Below are 25,823 nucleotides of genomic sequence, written 5' to 3' on the forward strand. Positions count from 1 at the left end.
CACTGCTGGGACTGCCCTCGGCCCTGTGCCGAGAACAGGTCCTCCCTGCGGCACTACTGCTGCCTGGGGCAGGATCCCCCAGCCCTCCAACCTCAGGGGTGCCCCATTACCCCCTCAGGCACCAACACAAGACCAAGGGAGTGGGGAAGGTGCTAAGGGGAGGGTTAGCACCGTGTGTGATCAGAGCTCCCATCCCCCCGCCGGCTGGTGGGGACATGGGTGCCGAGGCCTCAGGGGGGAAGTGGGAAAGGCCCGTGGGGGCGGGGGGCAGGGATCACCTGGCTTGTCCGAGTCGCTCTCACTGACGCTGGACATGGGGCTGCTCATGGGTCCCTGCTTGTCACCCTCGCGGGGCCCCGACTCCTTCTGCCGTGTCTTGGCCGCCTCCATGCCCTTGACGCGCCGGGCGTGTCGGTTCCCCTTGTAGTGCGCCTCAGCCTGGCTCTGCGGGGAGAGTGGGGGTCAGGGCGCCCTGGGAAACCCCTGCAGAACGGCCCCCACCCTGCCCCCATCTTCCCTTGCCCTGCCCTCCAACCTTCCCAAGTTCCCCAGGCAGTCCCCCACATCAGCCCACAACCTGACACTTCCTCCACAGTGCGGTCCCTGCATAAACCTCTGACCCTCCCCCCACAGCGTGGCCCCCCTATACCAACCCCTGACTCCCCCCCACAGCACAGCCTCCCACACATCAACCCCCGACCTGACACTTCCCACACAGTGTGCCCCCCCACATCAACCCCCGACCCTCCCTCTTACAGTGTGGCCCCCCCACACCAAACCCTGACCCTCCTCCCACAATGTGGCCCCTCATATCAACCTCCGATTCTTCCCACACAGTGCGGCCCCCCCACATCAACCCCGAGTCTACCCCCACAGTGCAGCCCCCCACATCAATCCCCAACCTGACACTTCCCCCACAGTGCGGCCCCCCCATAAACCCCTGACTCTCCCCCCAGAGTATGGGCCCCTACACCAACCCCCGACCCTCCCCCACAGTGTGGCCCCCCCAACACCAACCACCGACCTGACACTTCCCCCACAGTGCGGCCCCCCCACATCAACCCTGACCTTCCCCGTATAGCTCCCTGACCTACCCTTCCCCTCAACAGCCCCCCATTTAGCTCCCTGACCTACCCTTCCCCTAAGCAGCCCCCCAATGTTACCTACAACATCCCCCCCAGTTGCTTGGCCCCCTCACCCCCACCACGACTGACAAGTTCTCCCCCTCCATCAAACCCCCCCCAAGGAGATTGGGGCTGGCGCCACTATCACACCCCATCTCACTTGTGTGTGGGGGGAAGGCGAGGAGTCTGGGGGGCCCTCCCTGCAGCCAGCACAGACCCTTGGGCCCTTTGGGGCAGAATGGGACCCAAACGGCCCCAGCTGGCCACACCCCATCCTAAGCTCCAGCCAGCTCAGCGCCTAGGGCCTGGCTCAGCACCGTGGGGAGCAGCCGGTGGCCTGCAGGCAACACAGCAGGGGGCTGCGGAGGTGGTGGGGGAGCCTGGGTCAGGAACACACAGCTCTGCCCCACCCAGCCCTGAGTGTGTGTGACCCAGACATGCCTGCCCGCCTGCTGGCTCCACAAGCCGGGCAGTGTCGGGAGCGGGGGCAGGGACCCACCGTCAGCGCCCAGACCCCCAGGGGCACACAGACGGGTGGTGCTTCCAGAGCCACAGGCCAGAGGGGAGCATTGGGAGTAGCCCCCCAAGGCTCCTGGAAAAGGGCCAGAGAATCCACACAACACACAGCCCCCCACTACCTCAGCCCTGGGCTCCCCTGCCAGTTCTATGGTGCCCCTCAACCCCGACCTGCAGCCCCCTGCTTTCCCATCCCTGGGCTCCCCCTGCCAGCTCTATGGTGCCCCTCAATCCCGACCCGCAGCCCCCCACTACTCCAGCTCAGGGTCCCTCCCCAGTAACTGGAAGCGAGGCCGGCTGGGGGGGAGGGGTACAGAAGTCCATCTCCCAGTCATTGCTGGCAAGACCTTGCCATGAAGGATCCCAGCTGGGAGCTCTGACAGCCTGGGGCAGGGGAGGGTCCAGCACATTGCAGCCAGAGTGGCTCCTGCCCCCAGGCAGCTCCCCACTGGGGCCTGGAGCACTCAGCAACTGGGTCAGAGGGGAGAGCCTCGGTATCTAGTGGCTAGAAAGCGGGTCTGGGAGCCAGGACTCCTGGGTTCCATGCTCTGCTCTGGGAAGGTGAGGGGCCTACTGGTTAGAGCAGGGCGGTGGGAGCCAGGAGAGGGAATGACTGGGGTGCTGCTAACGCCCTGGGGTGGATGTGCTGCCTTCAGAGCACCCCCACATGGCAGAGGCTCTTGCTGCAGCTATGCCCAGTTTGGATTCTCTTCTGCTCCTAATGAGCCTCGTTGTTCTGGGGCCATTGCTCCCAGGGCGCCCCGGGAGATCCCCTGAACCCCACCCTGCCCAGCTGGAGAGACATGGCCCTCCCCAGCCACACTGGCTACCAGAGCCGGCAGAGGCCACCCAGGGGCAGAGATGGCACTGTCCTGGGCATGGGACAGAAAGCTGGGAGTGTGCGGCTCTTGGGGGGGCACCATGGGCAGGGAGCATTGGGTTGTACGCCACCCAGAGCAGACGCCTGGGGCTGTGTGCACCAGACTGTATGCCACCCGGAGGGGGTGCTGGGGGGGAGCGCTGGGCTGTACCCCGCCCAGAAGGGGCACTGGGGGGGAGTGCTGGGCTGTAGCCACCGCGGCGGAGGCTGCTTCTGGCCGCACTCAGCCTTGTTTATTTATCCCAGGACCCGGCGCCTCCGCTCCACCTGGGGTCACAGCCTGAGATGTGGCTGCAGCCACAGCTGGGAGACAACAACAAACCACAGCTCAGCTAATCCCCAGCCATGGGCCAAGAACCCCTGGCGCAGCCCCCCCGCCCCCAGCATGCAGCAAGGCGTGAGGACAGCGCTGCGGGTCCACAGCCTCTGGCTGCTGCTGGGAGAGGGACAAACCCTGGTGCTCTGCCAGTGCCCCTCAATCCCGACCCGCAGCCCCCGCTATCGCAGCTCTGGGCTCCCCCCAACCCCAGCTCTGCCGGTGACCCTCAATCCCAACCTGCAGGCCCTGCTATCACAGCCCTGGGCTCCTGCCAGCTCTGCCAGTGGAGAGCTCGTGGAGCTGGCCGTGGGACTGGCTGGTGCCTGTGGGGAGATGTCACCCATTTTCGGGACATGTTTCCGAGGGTTTAAACTTCCAGTGCCTTGTGCCACAGGACAGCTGTGGCACAGCCTCCCCCATCCTCCACTGGGGCTGGCACCCTTCGCTCTGGTGGATACCCGCTGGCCCCATACTGCAACCACGGGGGTGCAACCTGGGGGGAGCAGATCCCCCTCCCTCACTTCCTCTGGAGCAGCCAGCCGGGGGCTGGGAGCAGATCCTGGCCTGGTTGCCGTAGCAAATAGGAATAACAGCTGCACTGACGCAGGATAATGCTGGGGGCGGTGGGGGGAATCTCTTCTGCTGAACTAGCTCTGCACAGCTAGCCTGGGGCAATGCAGGTAAAGCGGTGCCCAGCCTGCAGGGGGCACTGCTAGCCCCTGGTACCCCACTCCCTGGGCTCTGCCCAAGGGACTCAGCCTCAGACGTGTCTCGCCCCAGCTGGGCCCCACTGCCAACCTGCTCCAGCCCAGCTCTAACCAGACAACAGCGAATAACCCCGCCCCCGAGACCCTGGCCCCAGGGTCAAGGGCCTCACGCAGTGGGGAGCGGAGATGGGCTGGGCGACAGAACAGAGCCCAGGGGTGCTCGGAGGCGTGGGGGGCTCAGCAAGGCGCACTTTCCCCTCCCAGTTAGTGCTGACCCCAGGGTGCTGTGCCGGGGGGAGGGGGCTCATCGGGGGCTCTCCCCTCCTGGTCAGTGCTGATCCCAGCGCAAGGGGGCGCTGTGCTGGGGGGAGTGGTGCAGGGCTCGGTCAGAGGCTCTCCCCTCCTGGTCAGTGCTGACCCCTGGGCCGCCCCTTGACTGCTCCCTGCATGCACCCCTCGCACCCACGCACACGCACACACTGTCTGCCGGACAGCACTTTCCGCACGGTCCCACAATGCTCCTGGGCAGGGCAGGGTGACCGTGGCTCCGTTACAGCAAGGGAATATGAGGCCCAGCGCGGGGCCAGCACCAGCCAAGGTCACGCTGAGCCAGCGGGAGACCTGGGAAGAGAACCACGGTGTCCTAACCCTCAAGCTTCCAGCAGCCAGCGTTCCCCTCCCAACCTCCCACCACCCTGCTGGAGTCTGAGGAGGTGGAGCTGAGTGGTTAGAGCGGGTGTGGTGAGCCAGGATTCCTGGGTCCTATCCTTGCTTTGCCACTGAATTCCTATGTGCTCACGCACCAGCCACTCATTCTGTGACTCAATTTACCCCCTGGAATGAGGGAGGGATCCTCAGGGCCAAAGGAACAAGGATTTAGAGCGAGCCCCAGGGGGAAGGTCAGTGTCAGACAGGGGCCAGGCTGTGGGGGAGGGGAAAGGGTGCGATCCCAACCCACCCACTAGGGAACACACAGGACAGATAGACGAGCTCTCAGCAGCTCCCAAGTCCATTGGTGGTCGAGGAGGCAGCCTGGTCTGAACAGTCCCCTTCCTGGCCTGGCGTGGCTTGGCTTGGCTTGGCCTGGCCCGGCCTGCCCCTCCTGTGGGGCCCAGACCAGCTGTGCCATCCCCCACCTCAGGTCACGTCCCTGGGATCCAAGCAGAGCCGAGCTGAGCTGTGCCTCAGTTTCCCCTATGTGCAACACTGCTCCCTAGTGATGGGGGGAGGCCTGTGTGCTCTCGAAGCAGGCTAAGATGCAGGTGAGTATCGCTGAGCTGTCTGGGCCTTGATCCCCACATCAGGGTAAATCCAATCGCCGTGACATGGCCACTTAGCAACCAAGGCCCCAGAGAGATACGGACCCCCGCCTCTGCACAGGGGGCTGAGCCCCTCCTGCTCGGGAGCCCAGGCTGGGGCTAAGTGCTGGCTGCTGCAGGAGTGGGGGGCTCAGGGGGTTCAGAGGGGCTTGGGCTGCCTATGATGGACTCTGCTAGCCAAGGACCCCAGTTCAAGTGAGCCAAGAACCCTGCCTGTATGGCTGCGCCGGTCAGGCATCCCTGTGGTGCTGGCCCACAGGGTGAAGGCCCCGAGGTCCGCAGTGAAGCCGTGTGGCTTGCCCTGGGGGAAGAGTGACACCCTAGGAGTCTGGGTCACTGAAGGGGGTCTCCCGGAGACTGGTTCAAAGCTGGGGCCACAGCACCCAGCTGTGGATCTGTGATAGGTTCTGGGTCCAGCTGCCTTGGGGCTGGCGATCCTGGCTCACGGGGCGGGGGGCCTTTGCCAGGAGCTGACGCAGCAGGGGACTCACCTCTGAGTTGAAGCGGATCTGGCAGACGTTGCAGGAGATGACAGGGCGCCGGGCCTTGCTGAGGGGTGCCCCGAAGGTGTGGTTAATCACCGCCTTCTGCACCGGATCCATCTGTGAGGAGAGTGATGCTGTGAGAAGCCACGGGGAGCTGGGCCCACAGAGCCCCGGGCACAACTTTGGGGGGGCTCTGCCTGCCCCACCCTGGGGGGTCTCCTCCTGCAGCAACTGGGGGAACTGTGCCGGTTCCTGCTGACCATTCATAGAGGGAGCTTAGTGCCCCACTCCCAACTACCCCTGGCCCCACCTCCCAGCTCTGCCAGTGTCCATGGGGCAGGGTGGTAGTGGAGCAGGGGATGCAGCCAGCAGGCCAATGCATGGAGGGAATGGGCCAAGGGCACTCCCCCCGGCCCCTCCCACCACAGGAGCTCCAGAGGTTGCCCCATTAGCTGGCAGAAGCAGTAGGCTGTTACCCATCTAAACATTAGAAGACATGGTACTCAGCCAGCGGGTCCATTCATCATCTGCAGACAGACTGCTCCTTCCCCTGCCCATGTTGGGCTCCCCCACCCCCCGAGCAGCGTACAACCCACCGCTCCCCCCACAGGGACACATGGAGTCTCTGTAATGGGCCAGCCCAGCCCCCTAGATCCAAACAGCCCCACCGCGATCCAGCTCCAAACAGCATCTTGGGCCCCTCCCTCGCTCCTGGGGGAGCTGGCAGTTCACCCTCCCTCCAACCACAGCCTCTGCTGGCTGCTCCCCCAGTACACACGCTTGCTCACAGCTTCCCCTCCCCTCAGCCACTGCCCCCCTGCCCCAATACACATTGGCAGCTGCCCCTCCCCCCAGCCACAGTCCCCCTGCCCTCCCCCAATACATACGCTGGTAGCTCCCGCTCCCACCAACCATGGCTCTCCTGCTTCCGATACATACTCTGGGGGCTCCTCCTTCCCACCCAGATACACACACTGACACCCTGCCCTCCCTAAAGCCCCCAACCTAGCACCTTGCCCTCCCCAGCACCCCCAGGGGCCCAGCTCTGCCCCTGCTGATCCCCGGTGCCACCAGCCCTGCCACCTGCGCTTCCCCCAGCCCCACCACTTTCCATTTGCTGCAGTAACTGGTGCAGATTAAAATTCCAGCTGCAAACACATCCTATGATTGCAGGGAGCACAGGCGAGCGCCAGCCGCGGGTGCGGGAACAGGGATGTGCCAGAACCAGGGGGCTGGCTGCCGCGATCCAGGCCCCTGCAGGGACCCCGCAATCTCACCCCCGCCCCAGGGGCAGCCTGCAATTCCTGTTGCTGAAGTCCAGGAAGGGAGCTCAGGAGAAGGCCTCCGGTTGGCTCAGTCCCCTCTGGGAAGCAGGGTCGCCGGGTAGGGAACATGCAGCCGCCCCGGCCCTGGAGGAGCTGGCAGGGGCTGGATCCAGCTCCAGGCTGTGTCTGATGGGAGGCCAGATTTGCAGGGTGTCCCCACAGCTCCTGCGGGCCACTTCCCTCACTCCAGCAACCCAGGCAGGCTCCCCTGCCCCAGGAGCCCTCACCTGCTCTGGGGCCCATCACTGCCCTAGTCCCTTATCACCCATGTTAGTCCCTCATCACCTGCCCTCGTCCTCCATCACCTGCCCGAGGTCCCATCACCTGCTCTCATCCCCCCTCACCCGCCCTGAGGCCCCTCACCGCCCCAGGGCCCATCACCCACCCTAGTCCCCCATCACCCACCCAGGGGCTCCTCACCTGTCCTCGTCCCCCATCACCTGCCCTTGTCCTCCACCAGCTGCCCCTGGGCCCCTCACCACCCAAGTCCCCCATCACCCATCCTGAGCCCCTCACCTGCCCTAGTCCCCCATCACTTGCCCCGGAGCCCATCAGTGCCCTAGTCCCCCACTGCCACCCCAGGATGTGCTGCCACCCAGGGGTCTGGGCCCTGCTTGCAGTTCAGACTCCTCCCACCACACTCTGTTGGGTGCTACGTTACTGGCTGCCCCAGAGGGAGGATGGGTCGCACAGTCAGTCAGAGGTACAACTAGGAATAGAACCCAGGCATCCTGCCCCCCCAATCCTCTGCTCTGACCACTAGACCCCACTCCCCTCCCAGAGTTGGGATAGAGCCCAGCAATCCTGATTCCCAGCCCCCTGCTCTGTCCATTAGGCCTCACTCCCTCCTACGGCAATGTCTCAGTCCTGGGAGCACCCTGAGACCCATTGCTTCAGCCCCACACATCGCCGTGTGCTGAACGCGCCACTTTCCCATTGGCTGTGTTTTGTTTATTCCAGCATTTACCCCGAATGATTAGAGAACGCAGCACTCTGACTGGGTGGCGACAAAGCCGTGCGGCACTGACTGGCTAGCCAAGCGCTGTGATTGGCCAGAACAGAGCTCGACCCACCAGGGGGCCAAATAGAATGACCCTTGGGGCGCTGGCATGGGACCCAGCCTGGCCAGGCATTGGGCCCCGATTTTACAACAATAATTGTCAACCACCTGGAACTGTGACGGCACCAGGGCCACACAGCCCAGTGCTACCACCCCTACAGAGCCTGGTCCTACTTCCCCCCATCCCAGAGCCCGGCGCTACCATCCCCCCCCCCGAGCCCAGCGCTACCATCCTGCCCCCCCAGAGCCCGGTCCTCCTATCTCCCACCCCAGAGCCCGGCCCTACCACCCCACCCCCGCAGAGCCCAGTGCTACCACCTCTATAGAGCCTGGTGCTACCACCCCCCATCCCAGAGCCTGGCACACCATCTCCCCCTCCCCCCCCAAGCCCAGCGCTACCACCTCTACAGAGCCCGCCCCTAACACCCCACCCCCCCAGAGCCCAGCGCTACCATCCCACCCCCCCCCAGAGCCCAGCGCTACCACCCCTACAGAGCCTGGTCCTACCACCCCCCATCCCAGAGCCCGGCGCTACCATCCCACCCCCCAAGAGCCCAGCCCTACCACCCCCCCAGAGCCTGGCCCTACCACCCAACCCCCCCAGAGCCCAGCACTACCACCCTACAGAGCCTGGTCCTACCACCCCCCACCCCAGAGCCTGGCGCTACCATCCCACCCCCCCAGAGCCCGGTCCTCCCACCCCAGAGCCCAGCGCTACTACCCCACTCCCAGAGCCCAGCGTTACCACCCCTGCAGAGCCTGGTCCTACCACCCCCTATCCCAGAGCCTGGCGCTACCATCCCTGCCCCCAGAGCCCAGCGCTACCACCCCTACAGAGCCTGGTCCTACCCCCCTCCCCGCCCCCAGAGCCTGGTCCTACCATCCCCCACCCCAGAGCCCAGCCCTACCATGCCCCCCCCCAACCACCAGAGCCTGGCACTACCACCTCCCCAGAGCCCACTCCTACCACCACCCCCCGGAGCCCAGCCCTACCACCCCACCCCCAGAGCCCAGCGCTACCACCTCTACAGAGCCTGGCCCTACCATCCCCCCCACCCCGAGCCCAGCCCTACCACCTCCCCAGAGCCCAGTCCTACCACCACCCCCCTGGAGCCTGGCACTACCATCCCCACCAAGCCCAGCTCTGACACCCCCACAGAGCCAGGGGTGGAGGGCAGCTTGTGCTACACCTCCAGCCATCTCCAGCTCTACCATCCAGCTATCTGTGCCAGTGACACCCAATCCCCTGGGGGCCAGAGGTTACACCCCCTCCCAGCATGACTGGGCTAGCCCCCCAACCCTCCTTCCTGCACACATAGCCCTGTCCCCCCCACTTCTGAGCACACACAGGCCTATCTTCCCCCACCCCCCTGCAGGCATGGACCTGTTCTGCCCACATAAACCTCCTCTGTCCAGCACACCCCAGCCTGCCTCTCCCTCACCCTACACCACAGCTTTCTCCCCACGGCTCTCACCCAGCACTTCTGACCCCCCCCAGCCTATTCCTTGCTCCTCCTCTGCCCCTCACCTTCTCAACTGCCTGCTTACCCCCCTCCTGTGCCTGACTCTCCCTGATCCACTCCCTGGGGAAGGAGGGGTCCCCCTACATACACCCCCCAAATTGATTTTAATGGACTTTCCACAGCACTAGCTACCTCGACCCCCCTTAACCCTATGCTGAAATGCATCTGTTTCAGGGTTGGGGCACAACCAGCGTGAACCGCACACAGCATCGCTGCACAACAGACTAGGGAAGGACATGAAGGATAGCGACGTACCTAACTGAAAACACAGGGGGAGGTGGGATGTACCCACCCAGCTCGTTCGGGAACACACAGGGGATCCGCAATGGCCAGAGGTGACTGGTGCCCTGCTTTGACAACTCATTTGACAAATAGCAGCCCTGAGCTCCTACTGGGACACTGGGTTCAGCCCCAACTGTGAGGGCACAGCGCCCCCTGCTGAGCCCCTGCCCTGCTGCCAGCAGCCCAGCGCCCCCTGCTGAGCTCCCACTACCTGCAGCCCAGCACCCCCTGCTGAACCCCCTCCCCATTACCTGCAGCCCAGCACCCCCTGCTGAACCCCCTCCCCATTACCTACAGCCCAGCACCCCCTGCTGAGCCCCCTCCCCATTACCTGCAGCACAGCGGCCATAGAGGTGTGCAAGGTTCAGAACTGACTACAATGGGAGAGCGCTCCCTGCTGGGCCCCCACCACACTCCACGAAGCACAGCACCCCCCAAGACTATACTGGGTTCAGCCCTGATTGGGAAGTGAGAGCGCCTCCTGCTGAGCCCCTGTCAGGACCCCTTCAGCCCAGCGCCCCCTGCTGAGCCCCCCATCCAGCCCCTCTGCAGCACAGCACCCCCTAGCACCTCACCAGGTTCAACTCTGAGTGAGGGGAGAGCGCCCCCTGCTGAGCCCACAGCAGCTCTAATAAATTTGTTAGTCTCTAAGGTGCCACCGGTACTCCTTTTCTTTTTGCGAATACAGACTAACACGGCTGCTACTCTGAAACCTGGGTTTTCCTAGGTCTCCCATGCAGGCAGGGATGCCCAGTGCCCTGCTTAGCTCATGAGCTGCCCGTGGAGGCTGAGTGGCCCCCGGAACTGGGGCAGGCGATGCATTCGGCTCCCTGCAGTCGCAATCTCCCCCGTGCTGAGCGCTGGAAGGTCACCAGGGCAGCTGAGCCATCGCACTCCCAGCCAAGCCCAGCAGCTGTTCCAGCATTCGCTAGCGTGAGAGGAATTTCCCTCCTTGGCCCTGTCCTGCCCTTCCCAGCTGCCCGGGAGGAGAGGGGTTGCTCTGCTGCTCACATGCGGCGAGGGCTGGAACTCAGGGCCAGAGCCGCGACCAGCCTGGCTCCTCTCCTCCCCAGCCCCTGGGAGCTGGACTCACTTCACAGGGCAGCTGTTCAAATAGCTCCCAACAGCGCCCCCGCCCACTTTAGGACAGGAAGTGAAGAGGTTCTGGAGCCAGCCGAGAGGATGGGGGCAGGGTGCAGCTCTCAGAGATGGAGTCCAGCCTCACCCCGGGGTTCACACTCCAGCACTGGGGAGGGGGAGCAGTAGCACCCGTGTCTCTGCACAATCAGAGCCGGGGATTTAAGCCTCAGCTGCAGCCCCAAGTGATGGGCTGGGACAGGCCTGGCTGGGTCACCAGCACCCCTCTGACCTCCGCTCAGCCCCCAGATCTGGCCATGAACCCGGGGATCCAGCCTCAGGTCAAGGTGCAGACAAAGTGGTATGGGGGAAGGCTGGCCCAGTGGTTAGAGGGCTTGCCTGGGCTGTGGGACAAAGGGTTCGACTTCCTGATCTGCCACCGACTGCCCTGGTGGCCCTGGAGACGTCCCGGCTCCCCTCTGGGACATGGAGATGTCAGCCCTGGCCGGCGTAGCCCAGCCCTATCCTGCCCTGCCCAGCTCAGGTCCTGCCCAGCCCAACCTCACAGGAGAGTTTGGGGATAAAGCCTGTGATGCATCCAGATGCCACGGTGACAGGGGCCATAAATAAGACCGAACCGAACAGAGCACAATTCTGTACTGTATGGAGGACAACGCCCCCGGCCCCATGTTGGGCACACCCTCAAGCTCACACCCCACCCCACGCTGGGACCCTCGCAGCCCAGATCCACCCCGACACATCCCACCAGCCCCACCCATGTTCCTTGTAACCAGATAAGCAGCTGCGACCCAGAGACCTATTAACTAGGGCAAAGAGGCAGGCAAGGAGCCAGGACCCCGGGTTCTATTCCATGCCCAGCAGGGGAGGGAGCAAGTGCGGCTTTGTTGTTAGAGCAGGGATGAGTCAGGACTCCTGGGTTCCCTTCTTGCCACTGCCCCATTGTGTGACCCTGGGGATGGGGGTGCTAGCTGCAGGGCCCCATGGGGCGGCTGACTCTGGAAAGGAGCAACGGGTCAGATTTGGCCAAAGTCAAAGAGAACGTCTGTGGCAAACCAGGGAACTGACCCAGGTCTCCTAAACAGACAGAGGAGCGTGCTAGGCACAAGGCCACCCTTCCTCTCCGAGGGGAGCACAAGGGGAGCTGCAGGGCAGCCTCCACAAGCCCCCCCAAAAGAGCCTGGGTATGGGCCTGGCACTCTCTGTGCCAGGATCCAGAGGCCATCTCACTGCTGGCTCCTGCTATCCTGAGCCAGGATGCTGCCTACGGGTACATCTCCCTCTCAGCTCCATGCAGCCCTGGGCGGTAATTTGCACATGCCGCCTTGGCTCCCTGGCCACCTGTTTCTCCTAGCATTTAATTCCCCCCACCCCTCCTCAGGTCCTGCTTACGGGCAGAGCCAGGAGCACTGAGGGTTAACCATGGCAGGCGGATTTCCACTCAGCTAATCCGGCACTGGGCTCCCACAGCAGACTAGGGGGCGCTGAGCCACGGGGCACAGGGCCAGAGTGAACATCTGTATGCTCCCTCCCATGGGATTAGGGGGTTTATCTGGTCAGAGGCCCTACCCAGCCCACCCTCCCCTACACAGCCAGCTCCCCATGGATCGCCCCTCCCAGCACCCCCACTACAGGGCACTAGTTGGGGTGGGGGGCAGGGACCAGAGATTTCTGCCTCCACCTCAGCTAGCCTGTGAGTTGAGCCAACCAAGCGCCCCCTGTGTCCCCACCCATCAAGCTGGCCCCTGCCCCCCCCAGCCAGTCACAGCCCAGGCAGAGAGAGCTGGAGGGGGGGGGGGGGGTCAGCAGCCATAGTAACAATCCTTGTATGCTCCCTGCAATGGATCCTTGGCTCCGCTCCGCTGCACCTCACAGAGCCCCAGCTCCGCTTCCCCCTGCCCCACAGAACCCCAGACCTGCTCCCCCCCCACCCCGCTGAGCCCTGGATCTGTTCCCCCCACCTACCCTGCCCTGTGGAGCCCCAGCTTTGTTCCGCCCACCCCAGGAGCACTAAGGCCTCTGCCAGAATCACCTGCACTGGAGGAGGGAGATGCACTGTCAGTCCGGTGCAGCCTGGAAAGGTGACTTTGGGAGCCTGCAGATCCAGCCCCTGCAGTGGGGCCGCTTGGGGGTGAGCGGATCCAGCCCTGGGGAAGGGATGTCTGCTGGCTGCAGAGGGAGGAGGATGCATGTGTGGCAGCAAAGCCTGGAGGCCCCAGACCTGCAATGCAGGGAAGGGAGCAAGCTCCAGGGCTGCCAGGGCCCTTTCACACCGACTGCAGCCTCTGGGTGGGGATCCCTGCTAGCCCACACCCCCAGGGCCGAGCTCCCCACATGGCTTCTGGCCTCTCGGCTGCACCAAGCCCAGCACCAGCTCCCTCCATTGAGGGCCCTGGCCCTGTTGCTCCCAAACATCCCCTTGACATTCCCTTCGGCCAGGGTGAGGGAACCCTGGCAAGAGGGGACCAGCCCTGGCCCCCATGCCCATATCCTCCACCTTCCAGTCCCAAGCACAGTCCAGAGTCACACAAAACCAGTGGCAGAGACAGGAAGGGAACCCTGGAGTCCTGACATGGCCCCTGTCCTAATGGCCAGCCCACACTGGAACAGAACTGGGTCCAGGAGCTTTGGCACCTCGCCAGCCTGGCCAGCAGCGCGGGGACACGCTGTTCCCGCTGCGCCCCTTCCCAGGGCCGAGGCCAGCCAAGGGGTGCCGAGCTCCCATCCACCCTGGGAAGGCTCAGCCGCTCTTCCTGATCCATCCTGCAGCATGGAACTAATCCCCACCCCGCTGTCAGTTCTGCCCTAAGCCACTGGGTCACAGTCCCCTCCCCGGGCAGACGAGGGGCTTACCGAGAGTCTCAGCCCCCATTGACCTATAACTGTCCTGCATGCTCCAGGCCCCACGCAGGCGTCACCAGTCCCAAGCTGGGACTAGAACCCAAGTTCTCCAGCTCCACAACACAGCAACAGTAGAGGCCCAGCCTCTAGGGGGCAGCACATCTTCTACACACACAAGCTGGGATATCACAGGGACCGTACCATGGGGTCCTGCACAGATCCACCAGGACTGGGCTGTTCCCATCATTGGCAGGATGTGTCAATGGCCCAGCTCGGGGCAGTCCTCTGGATGCTAGTATCACAGGGGCAGCCAGCTCCCACAGCCCTGCCCGTCTTCCCACCCGCCCTTAGGAAAGAAGCCAGGTCCTTCCGTGACTGTGAAATCCAGCCTAGGGCTCCGGGGGTCCCTCCTCTCTCTAGCCACAGCGGCCCAGTCCCAGACTCGCTCTCATGGGAGAGCCTCCTGCCATGTCTCAATTAGCAGCCAAACACTTTCAAACTTCACTGGATGGGCACAAGAGCTGGTGCCCGTGCCATCCTGCCAGCGCTGCCAGCCTTGCCTATCTCCCCAGCTAGCCCAGCAGCGTGGCCCAAGTCCCGCACACAGCCCTAAGGCTGGGCTCAAACCACCTCCGCGCCTGGCCCAGAGCGCCAAGGGGGAATTTTCTATAATGTTTTTAGGAAGCCCGTGTGCCTCAGTTTCCCCTGTATTTCACATGGCTACTGACTAGGGGAAGGGACTGTTTGCTCTCAGGGCAGGCGGGGAGACCAATGTCACCGGTGGCCTGAGCTGGGATGGGTCATTAAAAAGAACTGACCGAGGCGACCCCTCATCAATGATGAATCTGTGAAGACAATGGCAAAGCCAAACACCAGGATGCTGACTCCCAGCACCCCAGGAAAATGGATTCCCCCACCCTAGGAAAGCTGGGCGCAGACCCAGCAGAGAACAAAGGACAGGGAAGGTGTGTGGATAAGAGTTGGCTGCTGGAAGGAGTCAAGGTTCTCACCAAGGAGGACAGACAGAGCATGACCTACAGCTTGGCGTGGCCCCGGGCTGAGGACTCCAGTGCTGGGCTCCAGGGGACACAGCTGGGCTGGGGGAGGCGGTGGAGGGGCGTCCGGCCCTGAGGAGGGGATCTGGCTGCAACAGGAGCCTGGCTCAGGTGGAGTCTCTGAGCAGAGCTCCCAGGGTGGGGCAGGAGGGCTAGAGCCCTGACAGTCAGTCTTAGGAGGCTGGAAGGCCCTATGGCTGCCCTGGAGGAAGTGAGATGTCCGGCACATCAAAGGGGTCCCTCCAAAGGCCTGTCCCAAAGCTGGGATGTAGCACTGATCCTGGGATCCGGGACAGGCCCTCACAGCACTTTGCAAATGGGGAAGCAAAACCCTGTACTCTGATGCCAGGAGGCTCCATTACCCCCTTGGGACAGATGAGGAAATTGAGGCACATGAAGGGATGAACCCATGGTCACAGCATGAGCCAAGAACAGGTCCCAGAAATCCTGACTCCCAGCCCCCTGCTCTAACCACTAGACCCCACCCTCCTCCCAGAGGTGGGGATAGAACCCAGGAGTCCTGACTCCCAGTCCTGTGCTCTAGCCATCAGATAAGGCTTCCTGGGCAGTGGGAAGAGACAGGCTGGCATGGAAGGGAGGGCTGGGTTCACTTGCTTTAAAGGAGCGAGGCTGAGCTAAGAGCTCCCTAGGGGTAATGTTTGAATGCGCTATCATTGTCTAGTTCCCCCCACGTGGCCGGGCCTGTCTTTCTCGGTCAGTGCCTGGTGTGGGAACCCCGAGTGGATTAGCAAAATACAATTCCACAGGATGGCACAGGATGGTAGAATCATGGCATGCCTGGGAGGCCCCCTTTGAATCCTGCCCCTGCCTGCTCTCCCAGAGGCTCCCCCTCTCCTCGCTGCTGCCTGCAGAGCTCCACCCCAGAGGTGGCTGCATTTCACTGGGGTGCAAAGAGCCGCGAGACCCTTGGTCTCTGGCAAGATTTCACAGGCACATTAAACCAGCCCATCTCATTATTGGCAGCCCTTGGGCTTCCACAGCTCAGCAAGATCCACAGAGTCCTGGAAGCGTGTGACGATTCCCCTCCTCCCACACTCCCGCCCAGCAGAAAGCCAGCCCTGGGAATGGGGGCAGAGAATGGAGGCCAGTGGCATCCGCAGGCATCACGCAGCCTATAGAGCACGGTGCTGGCCCACCAGGGAGGGGATGTAGCTACATCTCGTCACCGACAGCCAGCAAGTAACTCCCCAGGGCTAGTACATAATGGCTTAGAATAAAACCAGAGTCAGGAATAGCTCCCCTGGCGCTGACCTGTCTCCCAACCAGAACAGGGCAGCTCCTTTCACGTTACTGGCCACGATTAGATGCGCTAATGGCCCTGCCCGAGTCATCCCCTGCCCTGCCCCTGTTCCAAAGAAAGCAGCCCAAGGACTCAGCACTGCTGCACTCTGCCTTCTCTGTCTGCTCCTGTTCCCAGCCCCTCTCGGCGCAAGAGCATCCTCCATTGCAGCTCCGGAGCTGCAGCTCTGCATCGCTCTGCCTCCCCAGCTCTTCCCCAGGCCGTCTGTCCAGGCACATCCTAACAGCGCTGCCTGGACAGAAGCCTGGGTAACGGGCAGCGTGAAACCACGGTGCGGGAGCAGCGAGAGGCAGAGCTGGGAGCCCGGACTCCTGGGTTCTTTTCCTGACCAGTCCCTTCCCCTCTCTCTGCTTCAGTCCACCCCACCTCTAAAAGCAGGCATAGCAATGAGGAGCAGGCTGGAGCATTTGAAGCTCAATTACCAGTCATGCAGCGTTCGGGTTCTCAGGAGCCAGAGTCGGGGGAATTGCTGCCAGCAAACAGGGACTAGGCCCTAGCTGGACGGAGCAAAAGAGAAAGGGCTTGTTTATAATGGCTCCTTCAGGGGGTGTGTGGAGCTGGGGGGGTCTGCTGAGTTCCCCACACAGCCCCCAGCTGAGGGGCATGAGCTGGGGGTGGGGAGGGGAATTACCTCCAGAGCTGCCAACTCTCGAGAGCTTTAGCAGAGACACCTGGCTAGCAGAGGGCTCTTCACCCTGATACGCTCGCACATCTGTGGGGAAAGGCCCCTCTTGGCAAGTGCTCCCCACAAGCCCCCTGCGGTTCCGCTTTCACACACAGTCCTCCCCCCCCCCCAGCACGTTCCTCACACACTCGCCTCCGAGAGCTTCTGTCACTGCACGGAGCAGGAGGCTGGGAGCCAGGATGCCTGGGTTCTAGTTTCACCTATGGGAAGGGGAGTGGAGTCTAGTGGTTAGGGAAGGAACTGGGAATCAGGACTCCTGGGTTCTGTTCCCAGCTCTGAGAGAGGAGCGGGGTTCAGTGGCTAGGGCAGGGGATCACTATGCTCAGGGGATTCCAGGGATGGATTTCCAGAGGGGTTGAGCCCCCTTGCAGCTGGGATCTTGTGGGCTCAGCATTCCTGACAGGTCAGTATCAGCTGAGTGAACTCGGGTGAGTCCATCTCTGTGCCTCAGTTTCCCTAGCTGTAAAACAGGAGTAAGTCTCCATCTGCCTGGGGGCTGCAAAGCAAAGCACGTCACCGCATGTTTCCAAACCTCCCACAGCCCCTGGTTCCTGGTAGGCAGTGAAAACCCACAGAGGGGACTGCAAGGAAAGTGGAACAGCAGAGCACCCCATGGAGCTTCCTGGGAGTCAAAGGTACCTCCCACCACCCAGCCACCAGCCTCTGGCTGAGCAGACACCAAACCGCTGGACTGGTCCCAGATACAGCTAGGGACCAGCTGCGGGATGCTGTGATGGGAGCGGGGGTGGCTCAGCCACGGGGAGATCCCTACCTCTCTGTGGGAGTGGGGCGCTCCGCTCAGGGCAGTCTGCAGCGCTGGAGGTCCCCATGGAGGGAGCCCGAGCATGGTGTGGGGCGGTGACACCCCCAGGGACCCAAGCACAGAGGAGACGGGAAACACGTTCTGCGTCTCAAAAATACATTAGCAAAATCACCATCAGAAAAGGCGGGGAGGGCTGCGGGAGCAAGGGAAGGGGGTGCGGGGGGGCTGCAGGGCGCCAGAGGGCGCTGCAGCGGGGCAGGCGGAGTGCAGCTTGCTACGGGGAGGGGTGCGGGGGGGCTGCGGGACGCGCAAAGGAGTGCAGGTGGATGCGGGGAGCCGGGGAGGACGGAGCGGGGGCTGGAGAAGGGCACGGAGGTCCGACCATCCGGCCTTGCGGGGCTGGGCAGGGACCCTAGGGGATGAACGCACAGCGGGGGGGAGGATCGGGAGCCGGACGGTCCGCACCCCTCGTCCGAGACACCTGCCGTCCCCCGCGGGGCCGCGCCACCCCGGGGCAGCCTTCCGTGAGCCGGCCCCGCAACGCGCCGCGCCCCCTTACCCCGCCCGGCGGGGGCGACGCCGCGCTCCCCTAGCCCCAGCGCGGATCCCGGCCGAGTCCCCGGCGCAGCCCGGCAGCGGGCGGAGCCGCCGGCCCGGGGCGGAGCGAGCAAGAGGCGCCCACCCCGGCGCGCCGCCAAGCTCCGCTTCACCCGGGGAGCCGGCCCGGGCCGTGCGCTCAGCCCGGGGGGCATCTGGGGGCAGGGCGGTGAGCGCTCAGCCCGGTACAGCCCCAGGGGCACAGTCCGACGGAGCCGGGCGCTTCCATCCGCCCTCCCGGAGCTGTGCTGGCTGGGGGGGCAAATGACCCAACTGCCCCGGCCGCATTTGAACCGGCCCCAGGTCTCTCTGCACCGCTGGGGGGGCTGAGAGCCGCAACGCCCCTGGCCCTACCCCAGCTGGCGGCTGAGCCCTACCTGCCAGGCGGGACGTGGGTTAACTGTGGGGACGGGGGTCGGGACTGGTCCCCATGGCAGCGGGGTCCTAGATGGCTCAGCCCATTTCGCCGAACACTTCGCCTCTGGCCTTCGCCCAGCCTCGGCAGCGCCAGCCCCCAAGGGCCTCGTTTGTTCAGGCTGGAAGAGCCAAAGTTCCTGCTTCCTGCACTCCCCCCCACCACTGACCCACACCGGGACCCCCCTGCCATGCAGCAGCCGGAGACAGCAGCTCCCCCCAACGTGCTAGAACAGGAGGGCCCCTCTCTGCAGCCCCTCTGCTGCATGGGTGCAGGCTGCTCCCGCTGGGGTGAATGGAACGGGGGAGCCCAGGTGTAGCTAGCACAGCTGGGCGGGGAGCCGGCTGGGTGCCATAATGATCTAATCAGGCCCTTGTGGAAGCCAGGCATCTGCTCCACCAACACCTCATATATTATTTTAATCTATACATAACCGCTAATGTAATGGGCCTCTGATCTACAGCAACAGCAGTCCCTCCTGTGGGCTGAGGCCTGATGAACACATGCTTCTCCCAGCCCTCCCTGCGCAGGGCTGGCTGGTTCCCCACACCGAGCCAGGGGCTCCCAGGCCTGAGCACAAATGAGAGAGACAGGAAGGGTCCTCGCTGCCGAACTGAGCTGCCCCATCCCCAGCTGATTCAGGAACTCTGCAGCACCCTGCTACCTGGCAGGCCACTGACGCTGTGGGGATAAGGGAGTTAGCAACAGGCAGGTCCTGCTCTCAGGTGGCTGAGCCATCCCCAGGGCCACCTAACGGGCACCAAGGTCCCCACTCTCCCACCCCACACACATGCTGGCTGACCAGCAGAGAGCCCAGTTTTCCATGATAAAAAAACCCCAAAATTCTCCCATTAAAAAAACCCATAAAAACCTGTGTTTTTCTGCAATTAAAATGAAACACAGACCTTTACTTTCTCTACCACAATATGGGGAGGGACCAGTGGAACCCCATGAACCCCATTTGTCTGATCTAAGGGACAGGGCCCAGATCGGATAATCAAAAATTCGGATGATCCGGAGAACTTCAGCCCTGGGCCACTGGGCTCCTGCTGTCAGCCTTGCGTGGCAGGGCTCAGGCTTCACCTGACAGTTGGAGCCCCACCTCCCGGGGCCCACAGCCCAAATCGAGCTGCCCATGGCCCAAACCCTGCCACCCAGGGCTGTTGGCCCAAGTCCTGTTGCCCAGAGTTGGGCTGTGAGCCCCAATTCAGTGAATACAGGGAGCTGGCTAATGGAGACTCGTTAAACAGGGTTCAGAGATTTCTCTTTTTTCACAAAGTGTAAAAAGCCTAATTCAGCATTTTCCCATGGCACACGGCTGTCGAGGCTCCCTGCTGGTGAGCCACAGCCCGGCAGCGCTCATGACACTCGTGCATCAGTCAAGGGCTGTTGTGCAGGCCCAGTGAAGTGTTTACAGATGGAGAGTCCTTCTCTGCGCCAGGGCCGTAGCCACGGGTGGGCCTGGATGGTCCATGGCCCACTCACTTAGCATCCAGTTCCAATTAGGGCGAAAGCCTCCTGAATCCACAGACTGGGGGGGAGGGAGTCATCCCAGGCGCAAGAGCATCCTCTTGGGGGGGGCGCCTCATCAGGGCGGGTCTGAGCAGGGCTAGTGCTGGGGCCGGAGACCAGAGCAGCAGCACGCGGTGCTGGCAAGAGAGGGATGCGGCCAGCTGGGCAGACAAACATTGAGCCAGGGTCAGGAAGGGCGGCTGGAGCTCAAACCCTGGAGGGTGCGCCCTGCAGCCTGTGTGCCCCGGGCAGCCTCATCTTCTGGTGCCTGCTAAGCAGTAAGGACCTGCTAGAGGGAGTGTGGGGAGGCAAGCCCCCCATCCCTCCTGCCCCCCTTCATTGCCTACCCACCTGAAAGTCAGGGCCCACCCAGGTTTCCTGTCCTAGCTACACCACTGCTCCGCACAGCCCCTAACCTGGAGAAGAGCAGCAAACTCCCAGCCCTTCTACAGACTGTGCTCAAGTCTTCTGCACCCTTCACCACCAAGGCCCCAGAGCCCCCTTCTGCGACAGAGACAGCTCGCTCCCCGAAGACAGCTGAAGGGCTGGAAAAGGTAACTTCAGGCAGAGCTGGGAGAGAACACAGCACTCTAAAACAGCTGCACCCACTTTGCCACGCTGCCTTTCAGGGGCATCTGCCACATTATGTGCTTGTCTGCCCCACGTGACGACAGTTGGGTTTCCCTCCCTTTCCGCTGGCCAGATCGCACGGGGAGGTTTAGGAATCTGCCGCTGGGAGCTGTCCTTTAACTCGAGTGGCAGCGGCTTTCACTTTTCGTGCCAGAGAGCCCAGCCTTGCAGAGGACCCAGTCCCATTGTTACACTTGGCTATGGAGCCTTTAACCCGTAGGCTGCACCCTGCTGCCAAAGCCAGGCAGCCTTGGCCCCAGCTGGGTCACAAATACCTGTGTGTAGCTGGGGTGCCGTGTGGTTTGTCGCCTTCTCTAGGATGAGCCTCCTCTCTGATCCCAGCACCCAGCTGTCTGCAGCTGTTCCCCTCCGGAAGGTGGCAGCCCGCTGGGCCGGGCTAGGGAAGGGTGCCCATTCAGGGGAGACAGATGTAAGAATAGTGCTTGTGAAGTGGCTGTGCTTTGGGGAGGGTTGTGTTCAGAGGTGAAGTCACTGTTTGTTTTACTGGTGTATTCTGAGTGTTTTGGTTAATGGGAGCCAACTCGTTCAGAAGAGGGAGGGGCCCCTCCTTAGCCGTTTGCTGGGAGGAGACAGGGATCAGAGAGAGGAGGCCCGGCCTGGGCCAGCTCCCCAGAGAGCAGAACCAGGGTTAATAAATGTGTCTTTCCTGAGAGCCAGCTGTGTGCATGGGGGAAGTCAGCGCTGTGGACCAGCTGCGTTGGGGCGTTGCTAGTAAGCCACAGAGCCCCAGGCCTGCTGGTCACCGCCTGGATCAGCCCAGCGCAGCAGGGATTATCGAGGGACGTTCGGCAGCAAGGTGGGCTTGGGGAGGGTCTCAGCTCCAGCTCCTACATCACAAACTCCCCCCAATGCTTTGAAGTAACGGACCAACTCAGCCAGGAGCTGCTGGGGCCATGAGGGAGGCAGAACTGCCCCAGACCTTGTCCCCTTCAGGAGACGCTCCCCATTTATGCCCATACGCAAGTTAGATGCAAATATACAAACGTTCTCCTTACACAAAATGTTGCCCAGAGAGCTGCCCTAAGCTTGGCAGCCAGGGACAGCAGGACGCTCCCATCTCCAGCTGCAGGAGTCCCAGTGGCCCCTCCCCGTGCTGCAGTCTTGTGGCAGGGGCACCTGTGCCCAGCGGAGCAGTAGCTGCTGCATGGTTATGGTGTCAGCAGTGGGCTTGGGTGTGCTCGGCTCTCTGTGCTAACCCTATGGGCAGACGACCAGCAGCCTCCGATCCCTGGGCCTCGGCCACCCAACACAGCCACCTCACATCCCTCTCTGAAGCTGGGTCATGTCACAGATCCACAGCTCGGTGTTTGCCTGACGCCTGGGCTCCCTTCTGCCTTCCCACTTACCTGGGGTTCCAAATGGATGCCAGACCCACCGTTTGTGTCTATTGAGCATTGCCTGTGCCACACTCACCCCAGAGGTGGCTGCATTTCAGTGGTGGCTGGACGTAAACTATAGAAAGACCAGCAGAGTCCAAAGGGAAAGGGACAGACCTGAACTAGTCGCTTTGGGAACTCCCTTTAAAACTTTTAAAACCAAACCCAAACCAAATGACACCAGAACACAGACAAGCACTCCAAGACCCACCCCAAGCAGTCCCCCAAAAGGGAGAGACAGACCCAGTAAAAAGAAAAGGAAAGGATTCAGAGTAGCAGCCGTGTTAGTCTGTAATCGCAAAAAGAAAAGGAGTACCCGTGGCACCTTAGAGACCCTAGCTGCTGCTGCTGATCTGTATGGTGTGGAAGAAAGATGCCCAGAGACAAGGGTGATGGGCAACAGCAGGCCCAAGCCCTCAGGCTGAGTAAGTTCTGCAGCCAGTTTGGAGAGCACGGCAGGGCCTTCCGCTTCGTGGGGACTCTAGGAATAGATCCAGCACAATGCCCCCAGCCCTGCCAGTGCCCCTCACTCCTGAACTGCAGCCCCCACCTCAACTGTTCCAGTCCTGGCTGGAGCCCTCAAGGGAACTGGGCTTTGTAAAATACTCAGCAGTGGATGTTCTGCCCCAGTGCCAAGCAGGGCTCTGCACACACTGAGCCAGACACTGCCCCAGGTGCACTAAGCTGGCAGCCAGGTGGCCTCAGTTCTGGTCTCACCTTTACTGACTCCTAGGGATTCTTCTGCACACTTAACAGTTCTCAATATTCACCAGCACCTTCTCCCGCAAGTATTAGACCCCCATTTTACAGAGATGCTCATAGTGAGGTTACACAAGGTGAGTTTAAGTCAGCTGGTAACTGAATCTGAGTCTCTTATTACAGCAGATACAAGTCTTATCCACTCAGCCCCATCACCTTTCAGATTAACTGTGCCAAACATACGTGCTTCAGTTATCCCACCTCTAATCAGTAAAGCACTCTCCTCTTCCAGAGCAAGGGATAGAACCCAGGAGTCCTGGCTCCCAGCCCCCACTGCTCTAACCTACTAGACTCCACTGCTCTCGCAGAGCCACAGATTGAACCCAGGAGTCCTGGCTCCCAGACACCCCCACCCTGCTTTAACCCACACTCCTCACCCAGAGCCAGGAAAAGGACTTAGGAGTCCTAATGCCAAGCCCCCCTGCTCTAACCCACTAGCCCCCACTCCCCACCCATGGATAGAACCAAGATGTCCTACTCTCTAGTGCTCTCCAGCAGTCTAACAAACAGGTGTCGGGTATTTTTTGCCCATCTTCAAACAGGGTATTCTCCCTGAGTTCCCATCACCACAGCATCTGGGTCCTCATGTCTCTAAAGAGCTAATTTCCAGATGGCGGGCATGATGTAAAGTGCCAGTGCTCCACCGAAAGAACAATGCTTGTTTGGTGTCCCATGGCTGACACTGCACCCTCCTGGGACCACCTTGCCCCACAGACCTGGACCAGGCTGGCAGGCAAGGGCACCCCAGGTTTGGCAGAAAGAGAGCTGTGAGGGTCAACCCAGCCCCAAGCTACTCTAGGACAGAGGGGCGAGGCCAGCCAGGTATGGTGGGCACAGAGCCCTAGCCCCGCTGCTCCGAAGGGCGCTCATCTCCCCAGCACCGACACAGACAGTTAGACAGACAGACACTGGCTCCTCCTGTGGCTATAAAATGCCAGGGTGGCTAGTGGGCCCTGGCCTTGGCTTCCCAGGCCCTTCAGGGTTCTAGGCCAGCGTTATCCCAGGGAGGGGACCTTTCCCTGCTGTCGGCTGCCCACTCCCCATGGGGCGGAGCCTGGGGACAACAGCGCTGTGGGGAGCCTGGCTCCAGTTAATGAGTGTCATGAGCTGAGCGTGACCCAGCGATTTCCCATCAGCCCAGCACTGGGTATGTTTCACAGCAAAGCTCTGGGGGCCTGGGTGAGGGGCCCTACCCCGAGCCCAGCCCAGGGCATGCGGTGCCAGCAGCACCTTCCCCACAGCTGGAGTCTGGGGGCCAGGGTGAGTCTCTGCCAAGGTGGTGCAGCCGGGCCCCAGCTGAGGCCAGGTCTATGGTCCAGTCCTGGCTGGGCTGTGCAGACAGGGGCTCCCCGCAGGGCAGGCCGGTGAGATGAATGCCCATAACCATCCCAGTCATGGGAAAGGCTGAACACGGGCGACCACGACGTGGATCAAACTCCAGGGCGTGTGAAGATCCTGCCTGGGACCCGGAGTCGCATGGGGCTGGAAACCAGCCTCCCAGCACTGGTGTGTCGGAAATTAGGCCTAAGTGGTGGACAAACGAATGGGAGCAACAGTGAGTCCCCCCGCCACTCCCTCGTGTTGGGCTCCGTAAAGGAAGAGCCTTTGGAGGCCGGGGGTGGGGACAGAGGAGCAGTCGGATGGATGTGACCGCACCAAGAGCTGGCTGAAAGGAGGGGAAGGGGCGAGCAGTGCCATTCTGGTTGCCATGGGACCCACCAGCACCCTACCGACCCTGATGGACGCCCCAGCCAGCCCAGCAGCCCTGCTCTCGTTTGCGCTAAACACAGGTGGGCAGACAGTGGACGGGCAGCACTTCAGGCTCCTGAGCCCTCCCAGCCCGTAAGTCTGAGCTCGAGTGGCTGGCCTGAGTCTCTGTCCACACTGCTCGTTCGTGCACCAGCGCAAGTGGGTTTGCCTGGGCCAGGGGCTCGTGGACATGCCCAGAGAGGGACCCCCTGCCTGTGTGCCCAGGCCGGGGGCTCGTGGACACGCCCAGAGAGGGATCCACTGCCTGTCTGCCTGGGCCAGGGGTTCCTGGACATGCCCAGAGAGGGACTCCCTGCCTTTCTGCCCAGGCCAGGGGCTCGTGGACACACCCAGAGGGGGACCCACTGCCTGTCTGCCAGGCCTGGGGGCTTGTGGACATGCCCAGAGGGGGACCCACTGCCTGTCTGCCTGGGCTTGGGCTCATGAACCCGACCAGAGGGGGACCCACTGCCTGTCTGCCCGGCCCAGGGGCTCGTGGACACACCCAGAGGGGGACCCACTGCCATCAACACCTCCAGCTAAATCCCAAACAACAAATGGGACATGAGACTTTGTGTCTCCCCACCCCCACCCCGCCCCCACACACCCCGCTGCCATGTGTCTCTTTCCCTTCCCCATTATACTGCTTCTCTTTTCTCGCCTCCCTATTTACTGTCTGGCTCATCAGAGTCTGCCTTCGCTGCCAAGACGCTATATTTTGCAACACGACTGCAAGCCTGAGCCCAGGGGAAGAGACGAGCAATGTCCCAAGTTTGCCAGGTCTCGGCCTGGCTCATCAGCCCGTGGGTTAGGGCGTAACACTGCAAAGGAGAGAGACGCTGCTGGTGTTCTTCCCCTCTGTGGGCGTTTGTTTTGTTTTGTCTGCAGGGAAACAGGATGGACTTTAACAACAGCATCAGCAGCTCCAGCCCAGCTCAGCCAGCGGCTCCGTCCATCCCCCCGGCTTCCCCTCCAAGGCCAGTTACTCCAATGGCTGGTCCATCCAGGAGCCTGCCAGTCAGACACGGGTTTTCTTGTCACCCACCTCGCTGAAGGGCCAGGGCTGGGCATCAAGGGGCACTGGTCTGAGAAAAGCCTTTAATACCTTACAGCTCAAAGACTTTCACTGGCTTTTCTTCTTCCCCTGGGCTTTTGTACAGACTTCCCGGGCTGTTCTGGGGGCGTTTGCCATGGCACTGCCCAGTTGAGTGCTCTGATAACCAAACCCCGAACCGTGTCTGATGCTGGACACAGACTGGGGCATGTTGACCCCTTGCACTCATTGAACCCATATATTCCATTTAAAGTAATACAACAGCACCCCCTGGGGGGCAGGGGATGTCAAGGTATGGGCACCCCTGGTGCAGGGGATGTACAGGGTATGGCACCCCTGGGGCAGAGGACATGTGGAGCATGAACACTCTGATGGGGGAGGGGTTGTGTGGGATATGGGCACCACCTGGG

At 62.2% G+C, this 25,823-nt stretch overlaps 1 protein-coding gene across 6 annotated transcripts in view; it reads right to left on the bottom strand.

Annotated features, from left to right (window-relative positions):
• The window catches only part of ZNF385A (zinc finger protein 385A), a 65,888-nt gene that overhangs the window by 11,913 nt on the left and 28,152 nt on the right, over positions 1–25,823 (bottom strand). For 3 of the 6 annotated variants that reach the window (XM_038379397.2, XM_043506755.1, XM_043506756.1), the window contains exons 3-4: positions 5,357–5,467; positions 279–444 (exon numbers count right to left, since the gene is read on the bottom strand). In XM_038379397.2, the coding sequence (XP_038235325.2) occupies positions 279–444; positions 5,357–5,467 (277 nt within the window). Of the gene's footprint in view, positions 1–278; positions 445–5,356; positions 5,468–16,274; positions 16,296–17,309; positions 17,521–17,859; positions 17,968–25,823 lie in introns of those variants that run through there. The other 3 variants (XM_038379402.2, XM_038379398.2, XM_043506758.1) reach the window with 3 other exon arrangements.

The sequence above is a fragment of the Dermochelys coriacea genome, chromosome 20 (assembly GCF_009764565.3).
Source record: "Dermochelys coriacea isolate rDerCor1 chromosome 20, rDerCor1.pri.v4, whole genome shotgun sequence".
In the NCBI taxonomy this organism is placed as follows: domain Eukaryota; kingdom Metazoa; phylum Chordata; order Testudines; family Dermochelyidae; genus Dermochelys; species Dermochelys coriacea.